This window comes from Hypomesus nipponensis, chromosome 15 (genome assembly GCF_054491055.1).
Source record: "Hypomesus nipponensis isolate SF chromosome 15, ASM5449105v1, whole genome shotgun sequence".
NCBI lineage: Eukaryota > Metazoa > Chordata > Actinopteri > Osmeriformes > Osmeridae > Hypomesus > Hypomesus nipponensis.
In genome coordinates this window covers 7,940,001-7,957,500 of record NC_140375.1, presented here as the reverse complement: position 1 = coordinate 7,957,500, position 17,500 = coordinate 7,940,001, and the positions used below count along the sequence as shown (strand labels likewise).

At 49.1% G+C, this 17,500-nt stretch overlaps 1 protein-coding gene and 1 long non-coding RNA gene across 2 annotated transcripts in view; one reads left to right on the top strand and one right to left on the bottom strand.

Annotated features, from left to right (window-relative positions):
• The first annotated feature begins 9,047 nt into the window (after positions 1–9,047).
• On the top strand, positions 9,048–10,019 carry LOC146257276 (uncharacterized). Its single transcript, XR_014729987.1, has 2 exons — positions 9,048–9,133; positions 9,299–10,019. It is a non-coding gene; the product is annotated as an uncharacterized LOC146257276 (long non-coding RNA).
• Positions 10,020–12,149: 2,130 nt separating this feature from the next.
• The window catches only part of bmp16 (bone morphogenetic protein 16), a 7,686-nt gene continuing 2,335 nt past the window's right edge, over positions 12,150–17,500 (bottom strand). The window contains exons 2-3 of the mRNA XM_084675021.1: positions 13,922–14,301; positions 12,150–13,250 (exon numbers count right to left, since the gene is read on the bottom strand). Coding sequence (XP_084531147.1) covers positions 12,184–13,250; positions 13,922–14,301 — 1,447 coding nt within the window. The 3' untranslated portion in view covers positions 12,150–12,183. The remainder of the gene's footprint in view (positions 13,251–13,921; positions 14,302–17,500) is intronic.

Below are 17,500 nucleotides of genomic sequence, written 5' to 3'. Positions count from 1 at the left end.
AATCCAAGCCCACTGGTTATCATCAAGCATTCAAGGCGTTTCAGTGTCTGTACAGTAGATGGCCTGTATGGACCATCCACATAATTCAAATCAGCCACATGTTGGATATCTAGCTACAGTCAGGGGTGTTTAGTCAGTCTCCTCCCTGAATGTGGGTCAGACCTAATGGTGGGAAGCTGGACTATGTGGATGCCGCATGGTTACTGTTTACAAAGACAACTTCCTTTGTGCATTTCCTGTTAGTGACCTGATGGGGAAACAGATTGAAGCTGAATAAGTTAGCGGTGCACGTGGTCGTTTTTGACTCAAAGGCTTGGCGAGACTTAAGTGATGAATTCACTGGCTTCATAAAAAAAAAAAATATGGAGCAAAATTCAACGTTATCTTTCCTGCGCCTGGACTGCATTTAAAGGCTTGATATCATTTGAGGATTTGTGATATTTCCTGATCTCACCATTGATATATAAGTTTGGAGACAAGTAAAGCTTTGGCACGAGTCATACATTGAAAAGTGAAATAGTATCTAGTAGACAGAAACATGTGTATGTTTGTCAGACTGTGATCTTGACCCAATCTGTCAAATATTCATGTCGATAGTTTAGGATATAGTTGTCCTAAAACCACGCATATGTGCCATAAAAATAATATTTTCTCCATGGTCCAGTTGAGAGGGGGCTTGTTGATAAGTAAAAATGAATGATAAAAAAGAGGAAATAGAATAGTAGAGAAAAAGAACAAATGAAGTAAAGGAGATGAGAAGAGCGATATAGAAGAAAGAGATGGAGGACAGCTGAGGAGAGGAGAGGCAACTTATTTCACAGAACAAAGCTTTGACACCGGCCCAGTTTTACAGGCTTGGGTTATATTCCCACCAACATTTCGACCTCTGGGACCCCTGGGTCTGGGCTGGGCCTCGAGTCTCAGCACAGCACGGCGAGTTAGTGTGCAGCCCCACTGACAGTGCATCACATTAGCACTGGCTGTTAGTACCTGGCATTAGCACTGGGGCTAGCTTTCCAATCCACTCCCTTCAGAGCCTGACTGCTCAGCGCCTGGACCTCAGTTAGAGTAATTAAGGGCCTGCAGCCCACCAGAGGAGATGAGAGGGTGTATATCAGCCATCCCATCTTTTTGTCAACGCAAGGTCCCACCCATCCTCCCCTTTGAGTCAGAGCTGGGAACCACTCTGTAATTACAGAGGAACAAAGAAAGGAGCACTACAAACCATGTTTGAGGGTTCCTCAAAGAAATGTGGATATATGGCCCTGGGGTGGGTGTTGAATGCAACACACATTATCAAGCTTTTAAAAATGGGGCCTGATGGAACTAGGTGACCCAGAAGGAAAGCAGGAGTACTGATAGTGTGACACCCATTTGGCAGGGGGAGTGTTGAAGGTGTAACACCCTTAGGGAGCCATGTAAACGATATGAGCTGTGTGGTGTCAGGAGGCACTCACCAAGTCCTTCTGTTTTCTTTCTATAAACAATGCTACATGAATAGGCAACCTGTTGCAACCTTTGGGATATAGCTCAGTAGTAGAGAATTTGACAGCAGATAAAAAGATTGCAGGTTTAAATAACCCCTATATGAAGCCTTGGATTATAAGTAAATCCATTCCTATTATTAATTGGGTAGGTAGGTGCTGAAGACATTGAATGTGAAGTTGTACATTTGATCCAAACCAGTGTGTGAAGCTGTAAATTAATTCAAGAACCTTCTATAACCTTCTTATTATTGCAGACTCCTTGCTTTCTATTCAGTACAATTACACACTGACTAGTGCCGGAAAGGCATAGCAGAGAAACCACAAAAGAGGGGATGAGGGAGGGAACAAGGAGGAGAGGAAAGAGAATGTGAAATCAGGCCCAGATCTTTGGGGAAGCGGTAGCACAGTCCAGACAAATTCACAGATGTTGTAAAGTGCTAATCTAATCTCAATGCCAGGCCTTTCCCCTTCTCCCTCCTCATCCACCTCCCCCCTCCTCTTTTCCTTCCCTCTCTTTTTACTCTCTTTCCTCCTCTACGTTTTGCTGAGTCCAGGACAGGGCTACGGTCCATGTTAATGATTCTCAGGAGCATCATGTCCCTCTCCTTGAGTTGGGCCAGTAGCTATTCATCCTGCTGTTATCAGCCTGCTCACACACACATACACACACAGACCCCTCCAGACACACACAAAAACACGCACACACACACAAACACACACACACACACACACACACATGCACAGACCCCTCCAGACACACAGACTCACAGCCCCAGACACACACAGATGCTAATGCAATAAGGGACCCACTTGACGCACACAAAACACAATAAAAAATAACCTCACTTGACCAAAACACAAAGCCGACTTATGAAGAAGACAGAGAAGGAGGAATGAGAGGGGGTGGGGAGTTGTTTTCCTCTGTTTTGGTGTAATGTCACCCCAGGTGATCATCCATCACATTCAATGAACTCTCATTTTTTACTTGTTCAGTTGTTTTATTCGTGCGTGAGGGCTACTCTCGTTTACCCTGATCTGGACTTCCAAAACGATACATTTAAGCTGACCATAAAGCACAAGCAGGAATCATATCACCCTCTCCTACTAAAAAATATCAAAACATGTTTCAGGGCACACTCTAGTGCAATTCATCATTTACCCCCCTCCCTCTTTCATTCTCCCCTCCAATTCCTCCTGCTCCCCTCCTCTACATTTCTCCTTCCTCCCTCTCTGCTTCCATGTCTTGCCAGAGAGGAAAAGGAATTCAGTGTTATACAGGAGCTACATTGAAATATAGTGACAGCCCCGTCCGACAGCGGATGTGAATGTACAGGAGCTATTCTCACTCCTCAGCAGCAGCGCTCTGTCCTCAGGGAAAACCCTCCTGGAACTGGACACACACGCTGCCTTACTCACACATGCTAGCACACACATGCTAGCACACACAATCTAGCACACACATACTAGCACACACATGCTAGCACACACATACTAGCACACACATACTAGCACACACAATCTAGCACACACATGCTAGCACACACATGCTAGCACACACAATCTAGCACACACATGCTAGCGCACACATGCTAGCACAAACACACTAGTATAAAAACGAGCTAGCATACACACATGCTATCACACACACACACCGATGCTTGCACTCATGCTGGCACACACACAGGCTAGCACACACATGCTAGCAGACACATATTGCATATGCTAGCACACACATATGCTAACACACACATGTTAGCACACAAACACAAGTTAGGACACACATGCTAGCACACACACACACAAATGCTGGCAAGGAGGAGAACAAGGAGCCCATTTCCAAGATGCAAACAATAGATGTGTACTGGTGTGTGTGGTGGGGATGGAGCTAGGTGCAGTGTGAAGCAAGGTGAATGACTTGCAGTTCATAACTACTCATACATGTTTGTGTGAGTGTGTTTGTGTGTGAGCAGGGAGTCAGACAGAACAGAGCCTGCTGTGTTGTCCCCTGCTCCTATCCACGTAGCACATCACATGTGAAAACCATAAAATACGTTCTACTGTATGATGATTCCATCTTGGCAACCAACCACTAAATCACCCCTCCTTCCCTCCTTTCCTTCCTTCCATTCCTTCCTTCCCTTACTCCCTTCCTTCTTTCCCTTCCTTCCTTCCTTCCTTCCTTCCTTCCTTCCTTCCTTCCTTCCTTCCTTCCTTCCTTCCTTCCTTCCTTCCCTCACTCCCTTCCTTGCTTCTGGTCTTCTCCCACTCCCACTCCCTTCATCCTTCTATCCTTTACTCTTGTCGTCCCCCAACTCCCTGCCTCTTTTCCCCCTCCATCTCTACCACCAGTTTTTACCTTTTTCCCTTTTCTCGTTCATGTCCTCCCCTCTCCCTCCATCTCTCTTGTCTTCCCTTCCTCCTCTCATCGTTCCCTCCCTCGCTCCTCACATCTGGAGAAGAGCGACATACTTGAAGTAAACACACCAACAGCTGTCTGCCCGCTCTCTTGTATCACTCTAACTTTCCCTCCCCCTTTGCTTTTATCTCTCCCTATCTCTGTCCTCCTCTCTTGCTATTCCTCTCTCTTCCTCATCACTGAATTACTCTCGCCTTCCCTCCCTCCCTCCCTCCTTCTTTCTTTCTTTTATTCTTTACAGAAAGATAGATTGAATCTGTGGACCTGTTGCGTCCTCCCGTTTCGGAAATGTTGTATAACAATGATTCAGGACCTTCCTCTACCGGTAATAGTAAAAGTAGGGATGAGGAAATGTGCTCCCTCCCTCCCTCCCTCCCTCCCTCCCTCCCTCCCTCCCTCCCTCCCTCCCTCCCTCCCTCCCTCCCTCCCTCCCTCCCTCCCTCCCTCCCTCCCTCCCTCCCTCCCTCCCTCCCTCCCTCCCTCCCTCCCTCCCTCCCTCCCTCCCTCCCTCCCTCACTGTCTGGGGGGCTGGGGGGCTGGGGGCTAGTTAGACTGTTAAGTTTAAAGGACAACAGAGTCTGACAACGTCTGCCTTCATCATCAACACTGGCTCATTAAAAACCACACTTACAGAACACCCCTCACCTTCCCCCAATCCCAGACCCACCACCCCCAATCCCAGTGATATATGTCCCCCAAATGTCTGCATCGAGTGGCGAAAGCTAACTGGGAGCTGGTAGGAGTGGATGGAGGGATAGAGAGAGGGAGGGATGGAGAGAGGGAGGGATGGAGAGAGGGAGGGAGTGGAGGACTGAATGTGATTTCCAGTTGAGCGAGGACAGCATCCACATTGTGAGACACCTGTAAAAACATCATTTTTCAAGTTGGGGGCTGGGAGGGGATGGAGGGAAGAGTGGAGAGGGCTAAATGAAGAAATGGAGAGAGAGGATGAAAGTGTTGGACATTTTCTCACTTTCTCCCCCAACTCTCTCTCCTTCTGTCTCTTCTAAGTTGTTATCCAGTCCCTTGTCTCCGTGGCAACATGATTTGAGAGAGATACAAACGGACAAGAAATGGGAGATGGGGAAGAAGGGAGAGATAGAAATTGAGGGATGAAAGAAAACGCCAACTACACTACACTTTTACTCCACCAGTCTCATCCCTCCATTCCTCCATCCCTACTTACCCTTCATCTTTTCATCCCCCCTCACCTTCATCCCTCCTTCTTCCGTCTCTCCATTCCTTCATCCCAGAACACGCTGGCGTCCCGCTCTGTTCCGCCCCGCTCCACTTCCAGCCCCCAGATCCGGGTGAGCCTTCCTGCTCGTGACAGGGCTCCTTCTGGTCAGTCTTGCGCACCGACGAGTTGCACCTGCTTGGCTCCATATTCATTCTTCCCTTCCCTTCCCTTCCCTTCCCTTCCCTTCCCTTCCCTTCCCTTCCCTTCCCTTCCCTTCCCTTCCCTTCTCTTCTCTTCTCTTCTGTTCCCTTCCCTTCCCTTCCCTCTCCTCTCCTCTCCTCTCCTCTCCTCTCCTCTCCTCTCCTCTCCTCTCCTCTCCTCTCCTCTCCTCTCCTCTCCTCTCCTCTCCTCTCCTCTCCTCTCCTCTCCTCTCCTCTCCTCTCCTCTCCTCTCCTCTCCTGTCCTGTCCTGTCCTGTCCTGTCCTCTCCTCTCCTCTCCTGTCCTGTCCTGTCCTGTCCTGTCCTCTCAGAGGTTAAGGAATCTATGGTTTTGTTCCATCAGTCCATCTTTGAAGCCTGCTGAGGTAACCTAAAACGGTTCCTATCTGTTTTCTGAGTTCCACACAGAACCATCTCCCTGTCCCTGTCCAACAGGGAGCTGGCCCCGCACAGCTGCAACGGCCATCCAAAGATCACATAACAGACAATATGTAGCACATGGGAGTGCACAGCACACATGGGGGTAGCCATGATAGTGTGTGTGTATGTGTATAGCTGTGTGATGATGTTTGTGTGTGTCATCCAATGCTTTACAGATGGTGTAGCCATGCTATACTGGACATATGGCAGCAGCCATGATTGAAAACCTGGCGCGATGCAGTAAAAGGAGCCCTCTAGATGTGCTGACACATAGTGGAGATGTTTCTGACCCGACAGTAAAATCCAGGCAAAGCGGCTCTGTGTTGTGGACATCTGGGCTGTCACCGGGCAGATTTAGGAGTGCAGGGTGAAGGGGCATGGGATGTACTGTACGTATCAGCTTGGCTCATGTGTGTTCCCCTTCCTACCCCCTCAGATGGTGGGGCAGGCGTGCAGGGGGACAGTGGATGCTATTGGCTGAGGCAGAGAATGTTTAGTAAAAAAAAGAGTTGTTATAAGTCGTGGGAGTGTGTGCAATATGCCCCCCCCCCGACCAACTGTGTTTGTATGTATGTGCGTGAGTGTGTGTGTTTTTGGATATAAGTGGTGGGTGGGCTGTACCGTGGAGAATGGTGGGTTGGTGAGTTGACTGACTGACAGTGTGACTGACAGCACCCAGCCCCAGGCGCCCAGATCCAGGCCGTCAGCCCCTCAGCACCCAGGGCCCAGCATGGCTCTGGGTGTGAGTGGCTAGGAAGATTGGCAGGTCCATACATAAAACGCTTAACTTCATTTCCATGAAGTCTACTTTTAAAACAAAACCAGAAAAACCCTCAGGGCACATTCTACACATTTCAGGCCAATTCATGAACATAATTCGAGTGTTCAAATGTTTATAGACTGAGCCCTACATTTTCAACAAAAACGTTGTGGCGAATAAAAGCCTCTTAAGAGGAAATTCTACTGATCACCACAACTGTAACTTCACCGATGCACAAACCAGGTGTTTTGTGATGTATGATATAATTCAGTGGACCAGCCAGCTACAGTGCTGTAACAGGTGTAGCTGTGTACAGACCTAGAATAGACCTTGTACAGTGGCATCGTAGAGTTAGAGCTGTGGCTGTCTGTCCACGTCACACAATGAGCTACATAGTGACATTCACAGCTATGAGTTGGCTCATAATGTTTTGAAAAGCACTTGCAGTGGCCAGCAAGCTAGCTTGGTAGCTTGGGGGGGGGGGGGGCAAGCTGGGGCTAGTTGTACTGTTAGAGGGGCAGTTACATTAACCATTATTGTTGACATATCCCTCACATTTTTTTTGTAGCATTACGTAATACTTATCAGTCACATCAACTGTATTCTATCGTTTCTTGCAAAAGAACATCATTGCAAAAATGGATTAAATAATAATAATTTCAGTCTTTTAGGGAGAACCCAGGGGGTGCAAGCTTGTTGTCACAGGGGCACTGTTTTTGTAATGCAGATAAACTGTATATATTCTATTTCTAACTGGAACCTGTTAACCAACCAACTCCAAACCATATTAGAATGTTAAATGTCTGTCCAAAGATTCCACAGGCTTGTGACTGAAACTGTCCCACTTTCAGTGGGTCTGGTGAAGCAGGTCTCTCCTCCGGGGGTGTGGTTCTCCGAAAGCCTGCTGCAGCTATCAGCTATCTCCTGTCTGCTGAAGAGAGGCTCTGGGGGGATATGTCATGGATCTCCCCTCCAGTCTTTCTGGCCTCCATCACTGATAAACCCAGCCACCTGGTTCGAGGTGCGGGCCCATGGCTTGAAGTGTGTGTGTGTTTGTGTGTTTGTGTGTTTGTGTGTTTGTGTGTGTATGTGTTCTCATCCCTTCTCATCTTTGCTCACCTGACAAGATAAGCTGGCCATATCCTGGTCCCACCAGGTTTATCTCTGTACTCCACCCAGTAGATACACACACACACACACCCCATGTGGTCATAACCCCACACCTGGGCAGAGAGGGAGGTTGAGAAAGAGTGGGGGAGGGATATGGGGGAGAGGGTATAAGGGCATTGTGAGGGATTGATGATGGTGATTGTGCTAAAGGATGAGTTGGGAGGGCTCGATGAGGGGTGAGACAAGGGCTGAGGAATAGATTTAGGAGAGATTGGTGAAGAAGGGGGTGAGGGGTAAGGTAGGGGTGAGGAGGTGGGAGGATGAGGTAGAGGGTTGAAAATGGGGAAAGAGTGAGAAATGTGATTGATTAGGGAGGGAGGCTAGGGTACAAGGTGGGTTTGGGGTGAGGTAGGGTGAGGGAGGGTATAGAGAAACCATGGTATTCTCATATGTAAAGGTTATCTACTTGTTATTATGTGGCAGGACTGTGCTATATAAATACACACACACACACACACACACACACACACACACACACACACACACACACACACACACACACACACACACACACACACAGTGCTCCTGTAGTGGCTGTAGGCTGTTGACAGGCAGGGAGCAGGTCTGTGCTAGGGAGGAGGTCTGGTCCAGCTGCAGACCGAGATCTCTGGATCCCGTCCAGCCTCCGACAGACAGGAGAGCAGGGTCAACCCCCCCTGCCCCCCCGCCCCTCTCCAGGATGGAGCGGTCCGCCAGTGGGTTTCACACCATCTCCCACTAGCAGCGAGCCGGCCCATCTGGAGCAGAGGGCGCTAGGGTGTGTGGGGGGGTTCTTTCAACAGACAGGAATGCGGGGGTCAGGGAAGCTGTTGAGTTGGTTTGACCCCCGCGTTCACGACGTGAGGAATGACCTGCCACGGCCTGACGGCATGACTGATGCTGATCTCCTCACTGCAGTAGCGCACTCCCTCTCTTTCCTTCTCTCTCTCTTTCTTCTTCTTTTCTTTCCCCCTCTCTTTTTCTCCTTTCCTCTCACTTTCCTTCTCTCCCCCTCTTTCTTCCTCTCTCAGGCGTAATTTCTGCCGATCAGAAACACATGTGCTGTAGAGGCTGTGGAGGACGGTTGAGTGTGAACTGATGTGGTGACTGTGGGTCCAGCAAGGAGAGGAGGAGAGGAGCTCTCCTTGTCTCTCTCTCCTTCCCTCTCTCCCTCTCTCCCTCTTTCCCTTTCTCTCTCTCTCTCCCTCTATCTGCCTCTATCTCCCTCTTTCCCTCTCTCCCTCTCTCCCTTTCTCTCCCTCTCTCCCTCTCTCTCTTCTCTCTCTCTCTCTCTCTCTCCTTCTCTCTCACTCTCTCCTCTCTCTCTCTCTCTCTCTGTCTTACTGACTCTCTCTAATTCTTTCTCTCTTTCGTATGGGGGGAGGACAAGGCTGGGGACAAGGAGGATGGAGAGGTGGACGAAGAAGAGGAAAAGAGTAGAGGAGGAGGTGGGAGAGAAGGAAGGAGAGGATATTGTCCGTGAGACTGTTTTGTACCTCTTTGTAAGTACTTCCTTTGTCTCGTTTTACTTTAGTTTCACTCTTTTAGCAAGATAAAATAACACTGTTGAACATATCTGTTTCAAATAAGGTACATAACCCTGACACTCAAAGTATTTGAGGTGCATGATTCATAATACATTTGCTACCTTCATGTAACTTTTGCAGATCTGAAACCCCAGTTCGTAAACACCAGTAAATATCAGTGCATGGATATGGGCAGTTTAGTATGGAGTTACTCCCTGTCTCACAGCCAATCAAGATTGCTCGAGGGAATGAGGGAAGCTCCAACTTCCTTCCTCCATCCTGGACATGGATAGAGACTGGTCTAGGTAAAGAGCTAACCGTGAAGTCCAGGGATTCTAACCAATGGCTGGATGAGACAGACTGTCAGCTGCTCCTGGCATTCTCTAATCCCTGCTCTCCCCTCTCTGTCCCCCTCCCCCCCCACACACATCCCTTGTGGTGTGGGGGGTTTGAGCTGTCAGCACCTGCCTGGTCGTCGGTCTGCCAACGCTGGACCAGGTCGTCAACCGGAAACCAGTCTCCATGACGGCCAACAGCGAGTCTTCCAGTCCTGTCCTACATCTATAAAGTTCAACAATGGATTTTGGTGTTTCAAAACCCATTGACACTGTATGACTATGTTTAGCCTGTGTTCTGCTCCTCTCTCTCACCAACCGTCTCTGCAGGAGGGGATCCCTCTCTGAATTGCTCCTCCCAAGGTTTCTTCCATTTTTTCTCTTGTTGGGAGTTTTTCTGGGAGTTTTTCCTTGTCTTCCTTGAGGGTTTAGGTTGGTTGAGGAGCAGTTCTATGGGCATGTGTGAAGCCCTCTGTGACATGCTTGCATGTAAAAAGGGCTATACAAATACATTTGATTTGATTTTACCTCTTTGTCCCTCCCTCTGCCCTTGTAATATCACCCAAGCCATAAACTGTAAAAACCATGATGATGTATAAACAATGCTCTGAGGTAGCGTTGCCAGGCAGTTTTTCTAGTAAGCCCACTGTTCTCACAGTGTGTGCCCGTCACTGATGCAGTTGACCCACGATGGTCCAATCACACCACAACCAGGAAATGTTTAGAATTTGTGGTTAAGAGCAACCAGCAAGTTATTTATATCTAAAAGACCAGTCAGACAACAGCAAGGTGCTTGGTTTCTGTTTAATCCAGATACAACCATGTCTTCAGACAATGTCCAACATTTTTACAGACTGGCGTTTAAATGCTTCCATTTAGAGGGAAAATGCAACACACTTGGAACACAAAATGAGTAGATACTTAACACCCGGGGTTGACTAAAAGCAGAGATCCTGACATGAAGGCACTGGCTAGCAACAGACAGGTGTGTTATGTACTCAGAGGGGAGACGGGGTGAGGGTCTTGGACATGCAGGCTTTTAAAGGTGTCATCTTAGGTGTTACACAGTTCATGATCAGTACATTACATTCCAACACACACACACACACACACACACACACACTCACTCACTCACTCACGCACACTCACACACACACACACACACACACACAAATACACACCCACACACACACACATCCCACTGAGGGCTTGGATGGTTTGCATGTGTTGAGCATAATACGACAGCAGCATCAGAATGGCATGTTGAGCAGTGAGGTTACTGTAACACAATGACCGTAAGTATAGGAGTAAAGCCACCAGAACATCCTGCTATACCAAAGCTACTGTACACAGGCTGCAGCAGGCTCCGGTTTTAAGTGATATACGGTAAATGTGGGTTTTGTAGAGTGCACATCTTAAATATTGGATTTTCAAGATTAAATACACCATATGTGGTTGCTACTTAAATACATTATGTGTCTTTTAAGTTAGATTTGACCATTTAGAGGAATTATGTTTGATGACAATGATCACTTGACAATATCTTTTCTCTGCAAAATAAATGTACAAAAAGATTCACTCTTTAAATAATAATAGTAGTACAATTAAACAATAGCATTATGATGTATTATTCTTGTGGTTTTAAGTAACTCATGATATTGAGCTTGGACTATGCAACCTGTCAGTCAATTGATCTGAATGTCTGTCTGTCTGTCTGTCAAAGTGTGTGTATCCGTCTGTCTAGGGCAAGCCTTAGTTACCTCTCTCCATCGTCCAAAACACAACGTTGTCCATCTTGTCCATTAGTAGCTCAGTTGCCAAACAAAGGATGCTAGTGACACAAAACCCTTCGTTTGATCCTACACACTTAAAGCTCTGGACTAGATGAAGACCAATCCATGACGTCCTAGGGATCTGCACCATTCAGAGGACAGGACAGGCCTGTTTGCCCATCCCCCACGCAGTCACTGTCAGACACACCTGACCAAATTGTCTTTTTTGGTCCTCTTGAACCAACCTGTTTACCAAAAGTCTGTAAACTGTCTCTCAGCAGTTCCTCTGGTCTCTGACAGCCCGTCCCCTGCCAAGAAGTGATCCTGCAAATGAAGTTAGAGATGGAGACGCAGAAATGGTCCTGGATGCAGGATATGATGTGTGACATCTCAGACAGGGCTTGTGGGATGCTGTGTGGATGAAGATAAGCTGTTGCGCCCGAACGTTTGGGCGGGGTTTACGTCAGAATGAGTGCTATCTCTGCGTACACTCACTCCTCTTCCTGTTTACTTCCTGTTTATCCTCGTTCCTCTTCCTGTTTACTTGTTTTTCTATTCAGAGCTCTTAGAATGTAGCTTGGAGTGATGTCATTGTCTACTTTCCTTCCGTCCCTCCTTCATACAATTTACTAATTTCTTCTTTCCATCTCATATTAGTGAATTTCGGTTTAGGCCAATATTTTCTCTTTGCAGTTTTTTTCATCCAGCCATCCATCCCTCCTCTATAGTCTCTCCCACCTCTATCCATATAGCTTTGGGTTTCCATTCCAGTTCCCTCTCTCCTCTCTTTCCCTCCATTTTGTCTCTTCCTTCTCCAATGCTACCGACAGCAAAACCCCTTCACCCACATCCTCTTTCTGCTATCTCCTCAAACCACCCCCCACTCCCACCATACCTCACTTTCTCTCCCCCACACTGGCTACCGGCAGCCACACCCCTCCACCACCATATCCTGGTAGTTCTTCAGCACCACGTGGTCCTGCCGGTCCAGGTAGAGCAGGGCGATTGGGCTGAGGGATGTGGGCACGCAGCACGCCCTGGGCACCGCCCCGTTCACCGAGTTCACCAGCGTCTGCACCATGGCGTGACTTGACGAGTTCATGTGGTCGGCCAGCGGGAAGCGACACTCGCCCAGGCAGAAGTAGGCGTCGTAGCCGCTGGGTGCTACTATCCACTTGTCCCAGCCCACGTCCTTGAAGTCCACGTAGAGAGGGTGGCGCCGGCAGCGGGCACGGGAGAGGCGTTTCAGCTTGGCTGCGCGGCCGCCGTTGCGCTTCACACGCCCTCGCTCACCCCAGATGCCCTCGCCTCCACCCCAGCCAGGGTTGGACTCCCTGCCCTGGTCCATCTCCCGGTCTCCTCGCCCCCTGCCTCGCCCCCCCTGGTCTTTGCTTCCACTCCTGGACCTTTCTCTGGCCCCCTTCCTCCCTCTTGCCGTGCCTCCCCTCTGAGGGGTCCTCCTGCTATGAGCAGCCAGAGGCCCCCCCCGGCCATCATGGCTGTAAGTCACCAACAGGGGTCTCTCTCGTGCCCAGCTGTACTCATCCTGCCCCAGGGACCTGCGGAGCCTCAGGTGGCCCTCCCTATGGGGGCCAGGACCCCCAGGATTGGAGGAAGGAAGCTGGTTGGTGTTACCCTCTGGGGTAAACTCCAGGAGGAACCCCAGGCTGCCTGTCCGAGCGAGGATCCCCTGGAGGAGCTGCGCTGTGAGGCTGAAGGCCTCCCAGTTGCCCCGGGGCCTGGAGCTAGAGCCCAATAACCTGGACTCCAGCAGGGTAGGCTCTGGGCTTCCATGGTCTTCCAGGTACAGGCTGATGCGATGGGACCCCGGGCCCAGGGAGGAGGCACCTTGGAGCAGCCGCAGCTCAGCAGAGAGCAGCCTCTCATCCTGGGGAATGGACGAGATGTTGAAGGAAATGTGGACCCTGTGGAGGTCGTCTGGTGAAGACTTCTTCTCTTCCTGGGTAAGGGAAGGACCACTGGACTCTGCAACAGGAGGAGAGAACCATTAAGGAGGGGAGTAGAAGAAGGAGAGGACGGGAGAAGTAGGGAGAGAAGAGAGAGTGAGACAGACAATGCCTAGAAAAGTGCCAATCTTTGTAATCTTAACATGTCAAGAGAGACACTGAAAAATGACCCTCAGTCTTCACTGTCAGACACATTGAGTGCCATAAACAAATAGATAAGCTTCTGTCCACACTCACGCATGCGCACGCACACACGCACACACACGCATGCGAGTCGCACACACACGCATTCGAACATCCTGGAAATTCTTGTCAAACACAAGACAGATAGACCCAAAGGGAATAGCTTGCCAGTAGAGCAGAGACTCTAACCAGCTACAAATGGATTTGATCTTCACTTACTGCCTGTAATATACCCCTGCGACCAAAAATATGTCACACACAGTCTAACTCAAAATTGAAATAGTTCTACACCCAGGATGTGTTCATAGGCTTAGGTTCAGGGGCGGACAGCAGGAACATGTCCCCACCAATGTCAAAAGACCATAAAAACTATATTAACAGCAGAGCACAGATATAGGATGATAGACAATATCTTTCCCCACCAATGTTCAAGCCAAATATACACAATCATATGTATAGACTGGCTGTATGTGCTTGTGTGTGTGTGTGTGTGTGAGAATCTCTCACCAGTGTGTGTGAAGCTGCGTACGGTGTTGGCCTGTTGGACGTGCAGGGATGGGAAGCTGAAGTCCGGGTCGTCCAGCAGGTGGTACTCCTCCGAGTGGAACCGGTACAAGTCCAGCAGGTACTGGGGCACAGCGGCCCCAGACAGGGCCTGTGGCTGGCTGGGCAGACCCAGGCGGCTCAGCAGGAGGTTCTGGATGGTCTGGGCCACGGTGGGCTCCAGACCAGGCTCCGGGCTTGGCTCCAGGGAAAAGGAGGGAAGCGTGCCCGAGAAGAGGAGCCTGCCGTGGGTTTGGCCGGCGCTGGCTCCCCTCTGGAGACCAGAAGATTGAGGTAGCAGCAGGACCATGAGGACCAGGAGGTTAGCAGGGAACATGATGGACCTGGGGAGGGGGGGTGAGAGGAACAAGATTGATTGACCGATAGACATTCATTTGTTAATTTATTGCCTTATATTGTACACAGGAGAGGGAAGGAGGGGGAAGGAGAAGAGAAGGAAAAAGAGGAGAGCAGTGCTTGAGCTGAGCACTGGACTTTGCAACTTGTGGTGTAAGGATGCTTGTAAAATAGGTGTCTGTTGTAAACCTTTACAATACAATAACGTTTACGAGTTTGATAGTGCTGAAAATATTACCATCTTGTAATCACATCCATGTCTTAACTCCTAATGCAACTAAAGCATAACTTCCATCCAATATACCACCGACTATGGTATTAGTGTGTTCTCCTGCCTTTAACTTGCCTGGTCATTTACTAGACATTTAATTAGTCATTTAACTACAGAGTGTATATGAGCATGATTGCTGCAAATCCTGGGCCAAAGTGTTTTCTTCACCGATAATGTGTTGCTAAGGGAAACCAAGCACTCGTCGATAGGAATGATTCAACAGGGAGTTTCTGAAATTTGTGTAAGGACACTTGTAAGCGAGGTAGGGGTTAATGTAGGATTAAACAACCATACACGCACACAGGTCATTCTCCCAGTACACACATAGTTACTGTACTCAGTCACTTGTCGGGTTTATTTTTAATCCTTTACATCTACACATGAAACACGCCTTTGAGCTTTTATCTGTAGCGTCTGTTTGGCCCCTTGTTGGACGATGTACTCACTCCTCAATTAGACAATACAGAAACTATCCAGTTAGCTTGTTAACCGTGTAGTTAGAAAGCAGTGAACTTGAAGGCGGCTGCTCTGTCTGGAGGCCAGGTAGTTTAAAGCCTGGTAACTTTTACGACCGTCAGCTTATAGCTTAGTTAGCCTGCTGAAATATTCTTAGTCAGCCCACAGCGCGGGAACCAGCCCATGGCTGAAGGTTGCATTGTATAATTACCAGAAGCCTGTGTAACACCCCTATGGTAACACCCCTATGGTAACACCTCTCACAAGTGTTTCATTACTGAACCAGTAAATACAGAGCAGGAGACCTGATGAGCCTCCAGGGTCAGGGCTCAGGGCTCAGGTGTCTGATCCGAATAATGATCAGTGTTTGGAGGCTGATTGATGAAGAGTGTGTGATCTTTTGGAAAGTCGAACAGATGAGAGAAGAGACCAGAGTAGAAGACAAAAGCAAAGAGGAGAGAACAGTGGAGCGAGTAGAGCAGGGTATACCAGAGGTCTGTACACCTAGAGTCAAATAGACAAAAGTAGAGTAGAGTTCTGTACGCCTTAAGTCAAATAGAGAAAGGTAGAGTAGAGTTCTGTAGAATATAGGATACAGAGTAGAGAGCTGACCAGAGCATAGCTTGAAAATGAGAAAATACTCCTTAATCTCTGTAGAAGATATGACAGACATATCTAGCCCATCCATATCTGTTTCTCCTATCTGTGTTCTAGCCTTAGTGATAAGAAGCTTCTCACTGAGATAGCACAGACCTGTTTATGGTCTTACAGACACATAATGACACCATAATCACTGCTAATCATACCACAGTGTCAGAACAGGGATTAGAAGGAGGTCACAGGTGTGTGTGTGTGTGTGTGTGGATGCTTGTTTGTGAAAGTGTATGTGTTTGTGTATGTTTGTGTTACAGTCAACCCTGAGAACATACTGTGTTGAAAAGCGTGGGACTGGGTTAGGTAACTATTAACCCTCTCAGCCCCACCCTCAGCTATGCACCCGAGGCAACCTTCTCACTGGACAGCCTCTCCCATACTGGTCGCTCGTAAACTGGATTAACACACACACACACACACTAACACACACTCTCTCAATCAAACAGTCCCTTGTGACTTTATAAAAAAGGGTTGGTGGAGGGGCGTTGAGGTAGACAGAGGACACTCAGTCCTCCATCTAAATACTGAACATCCCAGTGTCTCTATGTGTGTGTGTGTGTGTGTGTGTGTGTGGAGCCAGTCAAGGGACCCAGACTTCATTAGAACTCTTTACGTGTCATCCACCCCATGGCTCCGCCCCTCGAGGGTATCCACATCCCCATCCATCTTGGAGGCTGTCATCCCTGTGATTACCTCCCCCCCATCCCATTCCAGCCTCCCCTGCCCCGTCTCCACCTACACTCCCTCTCTCCTTATCCCTCACCCCAGCCCCCCCATGCCATCCACCCCCACCCCCCCTTAAACTGGAATAATCAACTCAGGGGATAACGGGGGAGGGCAGGGAGGGAGGGGGAGGACAAGGGGGTGGGGGGAACAGGGGAAGGACGGAGGAGGGGGCAAATGGGGGAAGGAGTTGGAGGAGGTGTGGAAGCTGATGTAGAGACAGTGTGAGGAAAGGTTAGGGCTCTTCAAATGAATAAAGTGTGTTTGAGGGAGGAAGCGAGTAGGGGTGAGGGTTATTAGACGTGGAGTGACCTGCCGCAGCCAGTAGCGTGACCCTGGCGCACCGCAGACACAAGTACGGACCGTGCCGTCGCCACAGTAATCAGTGTGGGCGTTTTGCTGTGGACCTCTCAACCTCTGGGTTTGTCTGGCTGGCTGGCTGGCTGGCTGGTTGGCTCCCTCCCTCCCTCCCTCCCTCCCTCCCTCCCTCCCTCCCTCCCTCCCTCCCTCCCTCCCTCCCTCCCTCCCTCCCTCCCTCCCTCCCTCCCTCCCTCCCTCCCTCCCTCCCTCCCTCCCTCCCTCCCTCCCTCCCTCCCTCCCTCCCTCCCTCCCTCCCTCCCTCCCTCCCCTCTTCCCCTCTTCCCCTATTCTCCTCTCTCTGTCTCTCTGTCTCTCTCTCTTTGTCTCTGTCGTGTTGTTTTCACCTGTTCCCTCTTTTTGTCTGTTTTCTGTATCAAATTTTCAGTTTATGCACAATATCCATTTATCCCTCTATCCCAACATCCCTTTATCCTTCCTAGCCTCGTGTCCCTCCATCTCTCTGTCAGGCATCCCTGTATGGTTGTCTGGTTCTTTTCCCTATGTTTCCACATATCGCCTTCTTTCCATTCTCACTAACAAAAAATATTTTGTTCTTTCCCCTCTCTCACTCTCCTTCTTCCCTCTCTTCATGTCTCTCTCTTTAACCCTCTTTCTATCTCTTTCTCTCTCTCTCTATTCCTCTCTGTCCCATTGTCTATCTCGGTCCTTACCTCCATCTTTCTCTCCCTCTCCCCCTCCCCCTCCCCCTCCCCCTCCCCCTC